The 18,226-nt window shown below is 40.8% G+C and overlaps 2 protein-coding genes and 2 pseudogenes across 2 annotated transcripts; 2 read left to right on the forward strand and 2 right to left on the reverse strand.

Moving 5' to 3' along the window:
* Positions 1-1,339: 1,339 nt before the first annotated feature.
* Positions 1,340-11,609, reverse strand: LOC145487804 (uncharacterized; annotated as a pseudogene).
* Positions 1,750-3,699, forward strand: LOC145488483 (uncharacterized). The gene is given in 2 exon segments (XM_081467361.1): positions 1,750-2,558; positions 2,560-3,699. Coding segments are annotated over 2 exon segments (1,314 nt in total). The 5' UTR covers positions 1,750-2,381; the 3' UTR covers positions 3,697-3,699.
* On the forward strand, positions 6,614-9,315 carry LOC145488482 (uncharacterized; annotated as a pseudogene).
* On the reverse strand, positions 11,609-17,185 carry LOC145488486 (uncharacterized). The gene has a single exon (XM_081467363.1). It carries the CDS (start codon positions 15,615-15,617, stop codon positions 14,562-14,564), a length of 1,056 nt encoding a protein of 351 aa, XP_081323489.1. The 5' UTR covers positions 15,618-17,185; the 3' UTR covers positions 11,609-14,561.
* Positions 17,186-18,226: the final 1,041 nt, after the last annotated feature.

The raw sequence follows: 18,226 nt of genomic DNA on the forward strand, positions 1-18,226 counted from the left end.
GAAAAATCGATTTTTCGACTTCTCCCGTGCTATGTCTGCTAATTAGAAAAATTCACTCGTAATAATTATAATAATCATAGTATTTAAGAGCAGCTTCGCCCAAATATCAACTAGACTTGGAAACAGAGGAAAAATCGAATCTCCTCAAACTCGCCCAGCATGAAGCTCTGCGGGCACTAGTTACAAAAATACTGTTTTAAGGTGGCTCAAACAGTTTTGTTTTTTTTTCCAGACTTATAGCACTAGGTGCGATTTTTCAGGCTTGGAACTGTTCTGTTTTGAATGGCTGTGCTATTTTTTAAGGTAACTCCACTGTACTTTCCATTGTGTTTATGTCAAAAATTAAGGTTTTACTGTTCTGTTGCATAGCAACAAACTTGACCCACTTTTTACCATCAATCGCATCTATCTTAAAAACTAAACCGGTGAACCCATATTTTTTTCTAAAAATCTTTTTATTAGCCACAGAAGAAAAAACAGGGAAAATTATATGCAAATCTGTGAAGAAGATTTCGCTTAAATTAAAAAAGTGGAAATTCTCAAGTTGAAAGAATTCCACTCCACAAATGTTTTTACAATCTAATCCTCTCAGACTGAATCTGTTCATGTACAACGGCATGCCAGTCCTAGCTGCTATCATTATTTAAGTTACGAGATTTACAATTTTTACATGTTGCCCAAAGCGTGTGAGGCCGTTCGATCATAAGAAAAAGTATGTTAATAAATTGTACTCATTTCAAGCATTGATAAGTGGTATTTTGTAATGGTTTTAATCTTCCTTCAGATTCTCCTTTTATCAATGTTGCTACGCTGAATCAAAAACTGAGAACCAGTTACAGCTCTGGAGCTCTCTCGCGACAGCTCTCTGAGGTTCACTTTGTGCCAAGCACCCCCCCCCCCCCTTCGGGGTAAGTTCTATTCCTCTTATCTCTCAAAGGTATTCTTACAATATATAATATTATGGCATATCCGTTCTTAATACACTGTAACATTCTTAGGTTGAGTCTGTGAAAGACTTTGATCAATTTTGACGCTACAGAGAAAACGACTAGCTCATTGTAAAAACATTGAGAAGAAACTGGACAGGTTTTCAGTTTACGCCTCTGAAACTCGTGAATATGTCAGTTTGAGCTCAACCAATACTTCATGGCCCTTTTTTTTACGTATATTTAGGGCTAAACCGCGAATTTCCTTCGAACTTCAATAACACAACTTCAATACACGCCATCAGCTTCAAAAGTTCATATTCTACATAGGACATTTGCCATGCAGTACGTCCAAAGGAGCACAAATATGACATGTGGAATAATCAGTTGTGGCCCTTTTACATTAACTTTTTTCACTCAACGAGTATTTTGTAATTGTATTTCTCTTTAAGAACTAAAGCAATGCTTCCTTCCAAAGTCACTGTGATCCCTCTTAAGTATTCAATTCTTTCTTCACGGATATGAGTGCTGCGAACAAATTCGCCATCTTTGGTGTATATTTCGACATGCAGGTGTTCTTTCTCTGGCTCTGCAGAAGCGACGACTGACGACATTTTCACTTGCCTGGTGGAAAGCAATTTCAGGAAAGCGATAAGATCCCTGTGTCACCCTGTGCCACTTCCACTCTGCTCCCCTCAGGGGGAACTTGTGACGCAGGTTGCTATTGTCCTCAAATTTATAAACAAAGGCGCGCTCACATAGGCCAGTTCCAGGCTTCTTAAATTCCACCAGTAGATGACTGGAAAACGGACTAATGACTAATGAATGGAAAACTGTTAAAACTGGTGTTACAAGAAACAAAGAAGGTCTTCAACTGGAACGAAATCTAAATATACCTCCACGAACAACAAGCCTAACCGTACCGATAGTGAGGCTTCAGCACAGAATGACGAGCGGATAACAGTCGTTGTCGGAGACTCCCTCATAAAGAATGTTCATGGTATAAAAGTTGCTAAAGCCGTGGGTCACCGAGTAGTTGTCAAGCCATTCCCTGGAGCTAACATTCATGACATGAAATCACACATTATTCCTACGATTGAAAGATCCCCCGACCAAATTTGTTTACATGTGGGCACCGATGATTTGAGATCTTCTCCGCCGAATGACGTCGCGGATGCTATTGTTGACTTAGCCAGAGAAATTGAGGGTGCGTGTGAGGCAGAGATAATCGTATCTGAACTAACAACAAGGAACGATGCCTACGGTGATGCAGTCAAAGCTGTTAACCGACGCCTGAAGCAATTTTGTAAGCAAAACGATTGGAAACTCGTAAGCCACTCAAACATTACCTCAAAGGAACTTAATAAAGGCGGACTCCACTTAAATAAAGAAGGTAACGAACTGTTGCAAAGAAATTTTATAGATTTTTTAAGGAATAATTGATCCCCGAGTTCCATGAATGTCGAGTCTAATGTTTCAACAAATTCGTTGGATCCTGTTTTAATTAATGAAAATAATCATACCTCTTCCCCAACGGCCACTTTTTCAAATATCTCTTATTCTGTACCGCCTGGACGCGGTTTGAAAATTGCCGGTTTACATATCAATAGTCTTACAAAGCATATTGATGAACTGACTTAGAATTCTTCTTGATGATTATTCTATCGATATTCTCTCACTTAACGAAACCAAACTTGATGAATCTATCAAAAGTTGTGAGCTCCATATTCCAGGCTATGAATTAATTCGTCGTGATAGAGATAGAAATGGCGGAGGTGTGTGCTTCTACTTAAAAACTTCGATTAATTTTGTGGTTCGTTCTGATTTGAATGTCGTTAACCTTGAAAATTTATGTCTAGAAATTCGTAAACTCAATTCAAAGCCATTTTTTGTAATCACTTGGTACAGACCTCCTTGTTCCTTGATAGAGTCATTTTCGTATTATGAATCACTTATCGGTAAATTAGATTCCCTTGGCTTTGAATATTACTTAGTAGGCGATTTTAACTGCAATTTGGCCTCTCCTCATTATGATACGAATACTCGTCGTTTATGTGAAATATCTGATTTATATGGGCTCCAACAACTCATCACTGAACCGACCCGTATAACTGAATCCTCATCAACATTAATTGACTTAATCTATACGAACTATGTTGACAGGGTAGTCTGTTCCGGTGTCTCTCATATTGGCATCAGCGATCATAGCCTTATTTATGTTTATCGTAAACTATCTCCCGATTTCCCATCAAAGGGGCATTCTACCATATCTTACAGAAATTTTCAAAACTTTAATCGTGGAAAATTTCGCAACGATATCTATCAACAAGACTGGAGCTGTAATTCTGATGATCCAAATATTTTGTGGGCTGACTGGAAAGCAAAATTTCTGAGCATTGTCAACATTCATGCTCCATTTAGAACTAAACGTATAAGATCACATAAGGCACCCTGGATCAACTCAGACTTGAAGAAAGGTATGCGCGATCGTGACGCTGCCAAGAGAAAAGCTGTGAAGTCAAATGATCCATGCGATTGGGCAAAGTATAAAAAGCTGCGAAACTCAATAAATAATAGGATCAAAACTGCTAAGGCATCTTATTTTTCGAAAGCTTTTATGCAATTTGAGGGCAACTCTAAGAAAACTTGGCAAACAATTAATGAACTTACATCTCGCCGTAAAAGCAATGAGACTGTGAAAGAACTGAAAGTAAATGAATTTATTTGTCGCCAAATAAAAGTGTTTATGACTCCTACCCACTTTTATTAATTATTAAATGTAACTATCACAGTTTAACAACTAAGGTAAGCTAGGGAGGAATGGCAGTGAGCAGGGTTCAACCGGAGGGGGATGGAGTGTAATTTGTGCAACGTAACAAAAGGATTGAGTAATAGTCACGAGACTATCTGATGACCTAACTAACAATAGATTGATTATTTGGCAATAGTCACGAGTTGAGACGGAAAAGTACATAGCCTCGTTTTCATTGAGACCTATAAGATGATGCGTGTTCCTCGAGTTCGTCCTCTTTGTCTCCAGACCTAACACTCTGCGAGTTCAACGTTTCCAGCAACGTCTGCATTTGACACGCCTGTTCCTGAAATATTTCTGATCTTCTCTCTTTGCTGAATCAGAGTTGAGTATATTCTCTTGTTTTAGTAGCTATCATGCCTAAACCCAAAGTTCTTATCCTGGGCCACTCCTTCGTCCGTCGTTTCGCGGCATTCATCGCCCAGGGCGTGGATAAGAGGGTTAAAAATAATCTAGACTTAGCGGAGTCAGCTCAGTTAGCATTTCAAGGAGTTGGGGGTCGAACAGTGGACAAAATAAATGTATTCGACCTTCAAAGGGTTAGGAAAGTACAACCCGATATTGTAATCTTGGAAATTGGTTCCAACGACCTTTGCCCTCGGGACGCCAAACCTGAGATTGTTGGTTCAAAAATAGAGACCCTGGTGCAGCATTTACATGCTTACTTCAATGTCAGATTTATTGTGGTTTGTCAAACAATTGCCCGTTCTGCTTGTCCACGCGACAAGCAGAACGTGGCCTTGTGCCCTTGCTTAACCAGTACCTCGACGTGGTTCTGGAGGCGATATCATTCGCCGAATTTTGGCGCCACAAGGGGCTTCGAAAGCCAAACATTTCCGTCCTCTCGAAGGATGGTGTTCACCTAAATAACCGGGGGCAATACGCTCTATATCGGAGTTACCGGGGTGCCATTTTATACGCACTTAAACAACACGCTGCCATCAACGGCGCGGCGGGCCAAACAGGCACGCCACCAGCTTAAATTACGTCCATTTCACACAACCCTGCTGTTTTGTAAGTACGTGTGTACATATTTATCTTTTTGAGACCATATGTTCTCAGCTTTTGCGGCCATTTAACATGTTCCTAGCGGCAGCTCCCATTTTGGGGCTTGCCAAACATGTGGCCGTTGTTATTGTATTGCGAAATTCACCTTGGGTGCTTCAGTGCACTTCTACAGATATTTACTTTTGGGGCGTACGGACCTGCTGGGTTTTAGTTGTACAATGCTCAGCTTGCCTTACCTGTGATTACACAGTCTTCTAATACCGACATTCATTTACTTTCCATTATCCTATACACCTTTTTCTTCTAGCCGTTTTTATTATTTTTTTTCTACCAGACAATATGATGACCCGTGGAAAAGCCCGTGTTGCTCCCGCTGTGCCTTCAGTTCCTGGGGTACGCCCCCGCAAACGTGCTGCCAAATCGGCAAAACAAGCGAAAGGTGCGCCTACATCAAAACGTGCAAAGACGGGTTCGCCAGCCGAGGTTTCAAGGGTTGGGAGCGATCACCCCAGCCAACTGGTGCGTCGTCCCATCCCAGTGATCGTGAAGGCACCAGTAAAGCCAATACCCAGTTGGATATCGCTGCCATTGTCTCCGGCGCCGTTGTTGAAGGCCTCAAAGTTGCAGGAATAATCAAAGACACGCAAGGAAACGAAAAGGAGGACGCTAATCCAGCTGTTTCTGTACAGGAGTCAGTCGCAGCTGTGATTCAGGACATTACTGGTGAGAACAATCCACCACTAATGGATAGCAATAATTCTATTGGTTCTAATTCTTTAGTAACGCAACACATGGCCGAGGCTAATGACCGCCCTCAAATACTTCACACCCAAATTGGTGTCCCTCTTGCCTCTAGAATTTGGGAAAAGATTCAATCTAAAATTTGGGCGAATGAATACATTGATTTAGGGACGCTCTTACACAGAATATTTCCGAGTGATTATAAGTATAATTTCGTTGTTCAAACTACGCAGTCCAACGCTCGGCCGGTCATTAGTCTCGAGCCCGCTCAAAAAGCAAAACGGATTATAGCAATTGATCAATGGATCACCGCCTTTCAAACTTTTGTAGCTATCTACACTGTGCGATTCCCAAAGGACGCACCAGCATTAATGAAATACAGTGAGACAGTGCGGGACCTGGCGGCCAAAAACGCTCATTGGCGTTATTATGACGAAAATTTCCGTTTTTTGAGGCAAAAAACACTTTTCCCCTGGGACCAGATTCATTGGGAACTGTGGTTGCAGGCGCACCACATGCAAAAAGCGGTTCCTGTCACTTCGTCGGACGCACGCAACAAAAATTTAAAATCGCCCTTTCCGTCCGGCTACTGCTGGAAATTTCACAGGGGGGAAAAATGTTCCGGCTGCAATTTCAGCCACGAATGTTTTAAATGTGGATCTCAGCATCCCGCCAACAAATGTGCCTTTCCAAAGCGAATATCACATCCAGCATCAACAACCATGCCACGAACAGCCACATCAACAGCTGTCCCTGGCAAACCAGCCACGCAGTCCCGCCCTGTCTCGTCCAATGTCAACACCAATCAAAGTCGATAAACTGCAGGCGTACCTCCATGGATACCCTTTTAGAACGAGACAATACTTAATTGACGGCTTCCGTTTTGGTTTTTCTATTGATTATGTTGGACCTCGGATTAATTTTTCATCTAAAAATCTTGTCTCTGCGATTGCTAATCCAAGTGCCGTTGACGAAAACTTAGCCAATGAGATTAAACTAGGTAGAATAGTAGGTCCCTTTGAAAGGCAGCCTTTTCCAGTTTTTCATATCTCGCCTCTTGGCCTAATTCCTAAAAAAGTACCTTGGGAGTTTCGCTTAATTCATCATCTATCTTCAATCATTCACATATTCCAAAAATTGCATCCAGTGTTCATTATGCTAATATTGACGATGCGATTAGATTAGTAAGGCGCACAGGCAGGGGCTGTGCGCTTGCTAAAACTGATATAAAAAACGCATTTCGTCTTATTCCGGTCAGTCCCTCGGATTACAACCTGCTGGGTATTTGTTGGCGGGAAAAATTTTATGTTGACAGGAATCTTGCCATGGGGCTCTCGAGTTCTTGTAAAATTTTTGAGTTTTTTAGCTCCGCTCTAGAATGGATAGCCCGTAATAAATTGCAGATACCAGGCATTTTGCATCTTTTAGATGACTTTCTTATCGTTAGCAATTCTATTTCATCCTGTGATAATGAGTTAAAAGCTTTCCTTCGGACATGTGATGAACTTGGTGTGCCAATGGCGCCTGAGAAAACAGTGGGGCCTAGCTGTGTTTTGTCCTTCGCGGGCATTGAACTAGACACAACACTAATGGAAGCTCGACTTCCTAGTGACAAGCTTACTAAATGCCGTACTCTTATTCAAGATTTTATAACTAGGAAAAAAGTGACTTTGAAGGAATTACAATCTTTAATCGGTCTTCTTAATTTTACTTGTTCTGTTATCGTACCCGGCCGAACATTTTTGCGCCGTCTAATTAATTTAACGGTGGGGATTAAACGCCCCCGTTATTTTATACGTCTAACTCGTGAAACCATATCTGATCTTCAATTATGGCTTACTTTTCTAGAAGCCTACAATGGCAGATCCTTCTTTTTAGATTATGTTTGGCTTTCATCTGCAAAACTGCATCTTTACACCGATGCAGCAGGCTCGTTAGGTTACGGTGCAGTTTTTGGCTCGCACTGGTTTTACGGTAAATGGCCCGATAGCTGGATAGGTACAAATATAATAATTCTAGAAATGTTTCCTATCGTTGTAAGCATTTCCATATGGGCATCAAAACTAGAAAATAAGTGTATTTTGTTTCACACCGATAATCAAGGCTTAGTAGAAGTAATTAATAAGAAAACAACCAAAGATAAAAAGCTATTAGCTCTCTTGCGGGCGCTTGTTTTGCAATGTTTAAAGCATAATATTCTATTTCGGGCTATTCACGTGCCTGGGGTGCTCAATGTCAAAGCTGATGCTCTATCGCGCTTACAGGTCACGAAATTCAAGTCCCTTGGCCAGGGCATGGATCGCGAACCGACGCTTGTTCCAGTGCCTCTTCTTCCGGAGAGTTGGCCTCTATAACTACAACGCTTTTAGCTGCTAGCTTAAATAAGGGTTCTACTGAAGTATACAAACGATCATGGAAACTATTTACAGATTGGGCACAATCTTTTTTAGGTGTCACAACATTAGTTTTACCTTTAACACCAGCTGTTGTAGCACTATATGTGTCACACCTTTATTCACTTAATTACGCTTGCTCAACTGTCACCAGTTATTTATCAGCTATTGGCTATGCTCACAAGCTAGCAGGAGTCAATGATCCAACAGAAACTGCAATCATTAGACAACTTCTCAAGGGTTATCGCAAGTTAGCTCCGTCGCACGATGTGCGTCTTCCAATTACATTACCGATATTAACGCGACTCATTGCCTCTTTTGAGCACACAACGGAGTCAGCGTATCAATTGCATATGTTATCAGCCATGTGCTCTTTAGCCTTTTTTGCATTTTTGCGTATTGGCGAGATCACAGTTAACAGTAGCAATCACAGTAATCTTATTATGCTTCCGCAGCTGGAGCAGTTACTCAACCGCCTAGGGCAGGTCACGGCCCTGCAGCTCACAATTTCTAAGTACAAACATAGTGATACCGGACCCCCCTTTGTTATTTATATCTATAAAGAAGACTTATGTTGTCAAGTGAGAACTATATTAGATTTCATATCTACTAGAGGAACCGCCCGCGGTCCTTTGTTTTGTTGGCCAGACGGGGCGCCCATTAAAAGAAACTTTTTTGTGAAGCAACTCAATAGGGCACTTCGCTTTTGTCAGCTCGATCCTGCTTTGCACAAATCGCACAGTTTTCGAATAGGAGCAGCCACTTGGGCTGCGGCCAAAGGTTTTACCGACACACAGATCCGCCAGTTAGGAAGGTGGAAATCTAACGCCTTTCTTCAGTATATTCGTACACCTAGCCTATCGACCAAGGTAGTTTCTTTACAAGTTTAGTCCACACGCAGGTGATGTGGTTATTTGCTGTTTATATACAATCACGTCAATCATTATTTGGTCACCAGTCCTCGGGTGGGGCGGGCCTCCCTTCTGGAGGCTTCTGGCCGTTTTTCTCGTGCCCTCACCTTTGCTAGAGCTTTACGAACGAAATAATCGTTCCTAATTAGTTTTATTTGACTATGTATAATTTAATCAATAAAGCGGCCACCTCGTGTGGCCAAAATTTATCCCAACACTGGATCTGGATTACATTTTTGGGGGGCGCTCTTTGCAAACAAAGCTCGGCTGTTGACCAAATAATTGACTATAGTTTTTTCATTAAGTTGTATTTAATTGCATCTGGGAAAGGAGACATAAATGACGTTGTAATCAATAATTCTAGTGAAATTTCAGATACTTTTAATGACCATTTTTCAACAATCGGGCCCAGACTTGCCAATGAAATACCTCCAATAGGTCAAAATGATGATTCGAGCTACACTAACTTTATCACTTGTAACAACAAAACATTCCATTTCTGTCCAACTAGCGGTAATATTGTTTTTTCTCATCTAAACAAATTATCTAGATCTAAAGCAATAGGCCTTGATAACATTTCTGCTAGATTAATCCGTGAATGTGCTGATCTTATTTCGGTCTCTTTATCTGACCTCTTTAACAAGTCTTTGACTTCTGGTATATTTCCTGACGATTGGAAATGTGCTAGAGTTACTCCGTTGTTTACGCAGGGTGAGCGATCTGATCTAAATAATTATCGACCAATTTCAGTCATTCCAGTAATTGCTAAGGTATTCGAGAGGATCGTGTATGACCAGCTATATAGCTTTCTAACTAAAGAGGACGTAATTTCTAAACAACAGTCGGGCTTTCGCGCATTGCATTCAACTGTTACTGCTCTATTAGAAGCTACCGATAGTTGGGCGTTTTATATCGATCGCGGAAATGTTAATGCTGTAGTTTTTCTCGATTTAAAAAAAGCGTTCGACACTGTTGATCATGAAATTCTTTTAACTAAAATGAACCTCTCTGGAACAGCCTACCCTGCAATCTCAGGATGATAAAATCCTTTAATCAATTTAAAAGCAAAGTTAGACACGGCATTCATGGAAAACAGGATTAGTTTAATATTTAAATTAGGATTTACTACTTCAATTTTTATTAATTAGTATCTAGCATGGACTGTTTATTAGTAGTTTATTAGTATTAATTTTTTTTTTATATATATATATAACTTTAAATATTAGTATTACCTGATGATTTTTAACCGTGTATAAAGAAATGTTAAATAAATAAATAAATAAATAAATAGATGTTGTCATGCACATCTGTGGCTACACCATGAATGTATAACTTTGTATCCACGACTTCACTACAGACACTGAAATGTTTTACAAATTTACCACCGCTGTCAAACACCTTTAAGGTACAATCGTCGCGGTCCCCGATAATGAAATGTCCGCTGGAGTTTGTAGCAATACACACTGGCTCCTTCAGCTTGTGCTCCTCTTCACCCTCCTGACCAAATGACAATGTTACACAACACTGTTCTATGCCGTGCTTACGCAATACTTCAGTTAATCTTTGGTCGCGCAAAGGATCAACTTTGTCTTCTCCGACATCAACAGTAGGCCAAATCCAGGGATCTACGCCTTTATTGACTGTTTACGTGACATCGTAGACGACACGATTGACGTAGCAAACACTGGAAATGATTTGTCTGCGTTCGTGTTTACCAAACAAACCCAGCCCATACTCCCCCGAGGCCTTTCTTGAGCTGAACATCAAAACTATTCTGAACTGCTGACAAAGAGTTCAGTTCTTCAACGCAAATTCTACATGGTGATATGGCGTCCTCGGGATTGTCTAGTTTCTCTAGTATTGTCGCCATGACTCGATATTGCATTGCTAGAATACGGTCAGACGTTTCTAGAGCTTCATTACCAAAGGCTTCTGTTGCTTTTCTTCAAGAATCTTCGAATCTCTTCTTTGCGTCAGAAAGAGCCCTCGTAGCTGATTCATCCAGGTCAATAAGCTCCAACTTCTTCATTTCCTCGGCGAGAGAAAATGCTTCATCACAAGCTGCTTGTGTTGTTGACGCGCCTGGCTCGCTTCTGGACCTTGCCTTATCAGAAACGTCATACAAAAACCCGATTCCTTCCTCAAAGAAGCTAATACTCGCTAGCAAATCTTTCCTTGATAATCCATCCAACTTAGACTTGATATCATCGATTTCACGGACGATCAATCGACGGAATTTTTGTTCTGTTACATCGCCATCTTTCAGCTTCTCCGCTACCTTATCTCTGCCTTTATTCACGAGCAAGCCAATAGTCGCTTTAACCAGGGTTGTTACAATAGAAGACATTGTAAAACAGATATCAGAACTGCTGCGTGTTTAGCAGAAACGATGTTGGTGAAGGTTAGTGTCACGATTATTGAAAATATGACGTCAGCATCAGAAGCCCCCGCTCAATGGAACGTAACTTCGTATTTTGGATTGGAATTTCAATTGTCAGTTCTTTTTATTGGTTTTGCTCTAATATTCAGTAAATTTAATAGTCAATCTGAAGCCAAAATAGTGATAAATTACGGCATTAGCTAAGAAATAGGATGGACTTATCAGCCTTTATTTTGATTTACTGCATTTCAGTCAGAGTGCTCCCCAGTCCTAAATGTACATCAGGATCGTCTTATGTTCCTTGGAGTGACCTCTGATAGAAAAGATACTACTTGGGTCGATAAACAGGAAATGTGACGATATACACAATCCACCGTTTACGAGCACTCTCTCTTGTCTCTCTTACAGTGGCGGTCCAGACCTTGAGCTAAGGGGGCGGGGCGGGGGGGGGTGGTGGTATCCAGACCTTGAGCTAAGGGGGTGGCCCGTTTTTTGTTTTTTTGCTTGCCCTGTCGGCTATTCTTTCTTGTGCGGTTTTTTTTTACCCAAAATAAGAAGGGGGGCGGGGGGAGAGCCCGGGCCCTCCGTCCCCCCTCCCCTGGATCCGCCACTGTATTATATTGATTATCGGCAAGAGAACGATACGTGATATTAGGCAAGTTATCTCAGTCGCATTTAATTTTACGGCCAGAAAATTCCGGATTTATCGTCATGACATGATGCACTTATGCGAATATTTTGATATTTAAAGAGGTTTAAAAGACAGAAAACCTCTGAAACGGTCTTTAAATGCTAGATATAACCACTTACTTTAAATTTTGAGATAATGTATTTGACATTGCAAATCCTGTAATAGAGTTCGTTTGGTTACAGTTTGTTATTCATCATTCTATTAACATGTTCAAGTTTTGTATCTGATTACTTGTACAATAAATTGTTTGTTGCGTTTCATCAATTCGACTCCATCAATCGCACAGCGTAAGGGCTTGGGGAATAAACGAAAAACTAGACCAAATCGAACATGAGGAAGGAATAAAGATTATTTTTGTTTTATTCCCCCAAGTCTCGCAGCCAAGTTAGAATTTTATCACATCAAAATTGGCTTATTGATAACCTTGGCGTATACCCAGATATAGCCTGTGAACAGGCTCTGGCTTGAAGGGTCTGACCGCAGCTGGAAGGGCCGAGAGGAAACTGGATGAGAGTGAAGTGGCCGAGGAGGGAATGGGGTGCGGGTTGGGGCGTCTCCCCTCCTCTCTCTCTCCTCCCCTCTCTTCTCTCCGCTTTCATCCCGCTTTCCATCCTCGACTAGAGAGCCTTTTCACAGGCTTACCCAGATACTCTTTTAACTTCAATTATGTAGGACTATTATATGGTACTACGCATCTGCAACTTTTATTAATTCTTCAATTCCTTCCATCGATCTCGCTCGGACTGCCCAACCTTTGTTATTACCAGTATAGCAAATAACTATTTGGGGTTTCTTATACCTCAGGTGTAAGGTGAAACACCTAAATATGACGGGGTGTTTAAAATTCTTAACGTATTACAAGCTGCTAATTCAAGATAGAAGAACTGAGAACATATCCATGAAAAAAGGAAGAAAAATTTCAATTATTTTCACTCTGTAATGACTGTAATGTACCGGTCGACGCGAATTAAACTTCAACAATCCCGCTTCCGGCCAACCCCAAAATAAAAAGTGCGCGAATTTCTCCAAGTCCCCTCCCCTCCATCCCTTCCATTTGGTTTCAAATTCCCGCCCCCCTCCCCACCCCACCCCTGCGCTCAGCGACGAGTCAAATGCCCGGGGTATGTCCGGGGACGGGGAGTCGATGTTTCTATGTGATCAATTACGTAATTTTCTGGCTGAAATTTTATCTTTTCTGAATCTGTTTATTCTGATGTCCGAATGTTTGCAAGTGTCGTTTGAGGTTACGATAACTGCGTGTAGCAGACGCGAAAAGTCTCTTTTCGTTCCCATAGATTCTCGGTAATTTTGTCCACAAACTTTTTTCTTCCGAATTCGGTTTATTCTAGTGTTACAATCTTTGCATGCGTTAGTTATTGAGCGTTGCAAAGTATGGACACGCAGGGTTACTACATTGGCGGATAGCAAACAGAAAACGTAGTAATTGTATTGTCCTTGTATTTTTGCCAAAATTTTCCCTTTTTTTCGAATGTGGCGCGCGCGTGCGTTAACTCTTTTGACAACTTTTAACACTTATTGTAGGTCGATAACAACTGTTATTAAACTCCCTATACATTCAGACCTTACAAATAATAATGCCAAATACCGCAATTACACTCCATCTCAACTCAATGAACTTCTTAAGCTTTTACTTATTCTTATGAGTAAATTTGCGCCTTAAATTTCACCGCGCGGTTTTGAACTTCTTGTCAACAACAAACCAAGGAAATATCATCACAGCAAATTATCGCCTTTATCTTTATTTTAAATATATTTTAAAACTGTGAATTTTTCATTTACCCCAAACATTGCCTTCACTGTCGGCAGATCAAATCGTTCCAGTCAATAGAAAACATCAAACATGCGGTAAATCATCTTTAATTACTGCTAGTTTAATTTATTACAGCTATTAGCATTAAAAGCAATCACTAGACTATAGAAGTAACAACTTGACTTACTGTCTCGAATCTCTGTTTCTGGCAAACACTTGAAAAAACCACACCAAATCATTAAAATGAGACCTAAGGGCTAACTTTGTTGTTCAGTAGGTATTTCATTAGCTGTTTTTCATCGACTGAAAGATTTCTCACTCGCACAAAATGCGACGACTATTAAAACAATAACCCAACAAAATGATATCTTGTTGCCAATCTCGTCAGACCTGAACAAACACATCTTGTTACAACAGCAAGTATTTTGAAGTTAGGTGATCGCGTGATATCGGCCTGACAATACTGTTTCGTTTCCCTAGAAACGAAACAGGTAACAGGAAAAAAGCCAATTTTGGACATAACAATACTTGAGTCAATAGACTGATTTCCGTTCTGATGTAACATTCATCAAATGTGGAGAGCAAATCCATTCATTGTGTTCATAGTAACGACAAAATCTAAATACAGATAACCACGCGAATTCGTGTAAAAAATGTATGTGAACATTCAGTTTCTACAACTTAACATACCCATACGCCCTGAACCTGAATAGCTATGACTAGATACTGCGTATATCAAAAAGCTAAATACGAATACATAGTGTATGTCAGGGAATTATGTAGGAGAGCCAAATTCAACTAGATAAAGCGAAATTACTACAAAATTCCAAAACACTTCGTGGCCTAATTAACAAACACAATTCTGACTAATAAAGTTCACCCGTTTCACACTTAACAGAAGAATTCTGAGACGCGCACCGATTCAGCCTTACTTTGCATGACTATAGTAAATTGCTGGTTCATCAGGTGGTTTTGAATCTTCGGTAATCTCCAGGTTAGGGCTGAAAAGGTTCTTCTTCTGGCCAAACCCCATTTGATACTGCCAAATGTACACCTCAGAGCGGGGCGGGATATGCAGGTTAAGGGTTTCGGATTCTTCAGTGATGTTACTCCATTGTTGCTGCTCTGTGTTAACGCTCTTTCCACCATACTGGACTTTGAGGCTAAACTGATATTTGGAGATGGCCTCACTCAAAAGACCGCTTTGGTACTGTGCTCCCGCCTCGATGGACCAGTTGTGCTCTATGGAGGACATTTCACTCCTTGTGAAGCCAACGGTTTTCGTGATGGTTGTTTTCCAGTCGAATGTAACGTCGGTTTCATTTGCAAAAGATTTGATATTATGCCAATAACCAAACGCTTTTCCGTCGGTTTGAGCTATGCCGCCAGGTATAAAGTTGAGGACTGACTCGTGAACGCTGAAAGTGGCTGGGTTTTCGTCGAGATTCATGTTGGTGCTTCTGTGGTAAGGGACACTCCATTCGCCTGCTTGCTTCAAACAGTAGACATAATCAGTCGTACCCCAGAAGTAGAGACCATCACGGAACGCTTCGTGGATGCTATATTCAACGGCACCCTTGTCAGTGTTCATGTTCTCCACTCGTCGATAGACGCCCTTGTCGGCAAATACGATGTAGTAATTGCCAAACGCAGAGTAGTAGTGGCTTCCTCCACGACAGTTGGGATGAAGACTGTACACCACAGCATCTTTGTCTTCATTCATGTTGGTAACTCTACGATATTCGTTCCCTTTAATGATGTAGTACTGATCTTCGGTGGCCAAGTAGTGATCGCCCCACTGACAAGCTGGACTTAAGGAGTAAATCTTGATATCATTCCCTTCATGGAAATTTGCGCTTCTCATATAGACGCCAAGATCTGAACGAATGATATAATAGTCGTGCTTAGTACCACAAAAGTCGATTCCTCTGGCCTCCTCCGCACTCTTCGGCACGATCTCTGGATAATCTGGAAGGTTAGACATGACTTGAACTCAGTGTCTGCAGCTGAAGTTAGCCTTTCTTGTTGAGCACTTGCGAAGCAAGCAAACCTCGGGGCGTTGATTGTGAAAGTGAATACAGCAAGCTAATTCATGTATTGATATACTGTGACTTCCTTGTCGTAAAACCGCGCCCATGTCTCGTACCAGTCCCCTTCTTCTCTTAGGTCTCTCAGACATGGCTAATTTCGGTAGAACAACAGATCTCAAGGGGTCGGGGGGTAGGTGGTTGGGGGCGGAGGCATTTATCCCAAACACATTATTTTAATTATTCTAGTTAATTGATCTCTCATTACTGTCGCACAAACATGGCTCATGGCTTCTTATTCAATGCCCAGCTAAACGAAGATTTACTAGCATTCTTTAAAAAAATTGTTTGGCCGGTCATTTAGTGTTTTTGCTACTTTGACCAGCTGCCAGTCATTCAGCCACTTTTACCACACAACGAGAACTTTATTTTACCAGGCAAATACGTAAATTTGTCGCGAATGTTACAACTCAAGAAGCTTGGAAGCCAGCTCGATTGGTTTTACCGGAACAGTGCGACCTAAACAAACAAAAAAAAAAAACAATGAAACATTTAGCGTTACAAGAACTGGGCCCCCGCGGCCCAGTTGATATCGAAAGAAAAGAGCAAAAAACGTTTCTCTGAAGCAGCGCTAGCCAAAATCACAGCAACCCAATACCTCTCCATAGACGGGCGAAAAAATTCTAACCCAGCGATAAATTTATCATGTCCGATTCGCACCACTTGCCAACTAAACTTCAGCAGCACAGGGGTTTTTTTTATTGTTACATGAAACGTGCATAACTGCTTACAGCTTCGAACACTCTATGTAGAAAAGTATGCTTTTAGAAATAAACTTTTCGTTGAGAGAGGAGACTGTTACTTATCTGATAACAATGAAACAAGGAAATATCATCCACAGGATAATATCGCCATTGTGTTACATCTTTTTACCCCAAACATTACCTTTGCTGTCGGGACATGAGTTCGTTCCAGTTAATTGAAAACGTCAAACACGCTGTAATTATCTTTAATTACTGCTGGTTTCTTGAAACTATTAGCATCAAAAAGCAATCACTAGACGATAGAAGTAGCAACTTGACGTACTGTCTCGAATCTCTGTTTCTGCTAAACACTTGAGAAAGCACACCAAATCATTAAAATGAGACCTAAGGGCTTACTTTGTTGTTCAGTACGCATTTCACTAGCTTTGTTTGACCGACTGAAAGATTTGTCACTCGCACAAAATGCAACGACTGAATCGATAAGCCAACAAAATGACTTCATATTCCTAATCTCGTCAGACCTGAACAAACACATCTTGTGCAACAGTGGGAATATTTCTTAATAAGTACCAGGACGACTCTCAAACAGCGAAACATTATTTCATTGTGTAAAAAGTAAGTTCGTTGTGAAATTACAACCCAAGAAGCTTAAAAGCCAGCCACTGACAAAGCCAAAGATTAAACTTTTAGCAAGTGTTTTGAGGTTACGCGATCGCGCGATCGGTTTCACAATACTGTTTAATTACTGTTTCGTTTCCTTAGCAACAGGCAACAGGAAAAAAAACAATTTTGGGCATAACAATACTTGAATCAACAGATTGATTTCGGCTAATAAGCTGTTGACTTTTAAAATGTAATTTTGATTAAACATTCATCAAATGTGGAAAGTAAATCTACTCATTATGTTCATAGTGACGACAAGATCTAAATACAGTCGAACTGTAGCCACCCTCACTTCATGCAAGGAAAGAATAGGAGAATCCACACTCTTTCAAGCGATCAATACTTAAAACAAGGTTCAGTACCAACTTGTAACTTAACGGTATAATGTAGGTAACATTGTGTAAAAGTACTGTGCAATAAATTGCTCCCTCCTCTTCTACGGTATACAGCGCTGTATTTCTATGACTTACAGTTCACAACAAAATATCTCATTCCGTCATTTCGCAGTTGTTACGTTCAGGATGGCCGCTTAATACAGGTAAAATAACAAAGAAAGACAAACATAGGACTGCTACAGGGTGGCCGCGGCCGCTTATTAGAGGTGGCTGCCTAATACAGGTAACAAATACAGCGTTTGTATGAGCGAAAAATCGGGACTTTGAAAACTGGCCGCTTAATAGAGGGTGGCCGCTTAATACGGGGCCGTTATATACAGGTTTGATTGTACAAATAACTACTCGAATTTGTGTAAAACAAACATGAACAGTCCTGCGCGATGAACTTTCTACAACTTAACATATTCATCAGTGCCCACTTAAACCCGAATAGCTCGCTGAAAATAGTCGCCAACCATTATAAAGCCGTTTTTGGGACCCTCTAAAATTTTCACGAGATTGTCAAAGCCTATGAAGTTGAAGGAGGGATGTTTTAAAGAATAGCAATGAATTTGTGTTTGATTTTTATCGCAAAGGAATGCTTCTCTTTTCGACTACAGCATGGTGATACTGACAATATCTGGATAGTAGAGTGTATTATCGTTTGTCTCACGATGTAGTCACTTGAGATGTAGATCGCGACGTTTCGACTGCTTAGTGCTGGTCTTCTTCAGGCGATAAGGTCGACTGATTGCACGGTATCAT

Source organism: Orbicella franksi, chromosome 5, assembly GCF_964199315.1.
Source record: "Orbicella franksi chromosome 5, jaOrbFran1.1, whole genome shotgun sequence".
In the NCBI taxonomy this organism is placed as follows: Eukaryota; Metazoa; Cnidaria; class Anthozoa; order Scleractinia; family Merulinidae; genus Orbicella; species Orbicella franksi.

Excerpts from the sequence above, each read along its gene's own strand:
- LOC145488486 (XM_081467363.1), bottom strand. The coding sequence starts at position 15,617 with ATGTCTAACCTTCCAGATTATCCAGAGATCGTGCCGAAGAGTGCGGAG.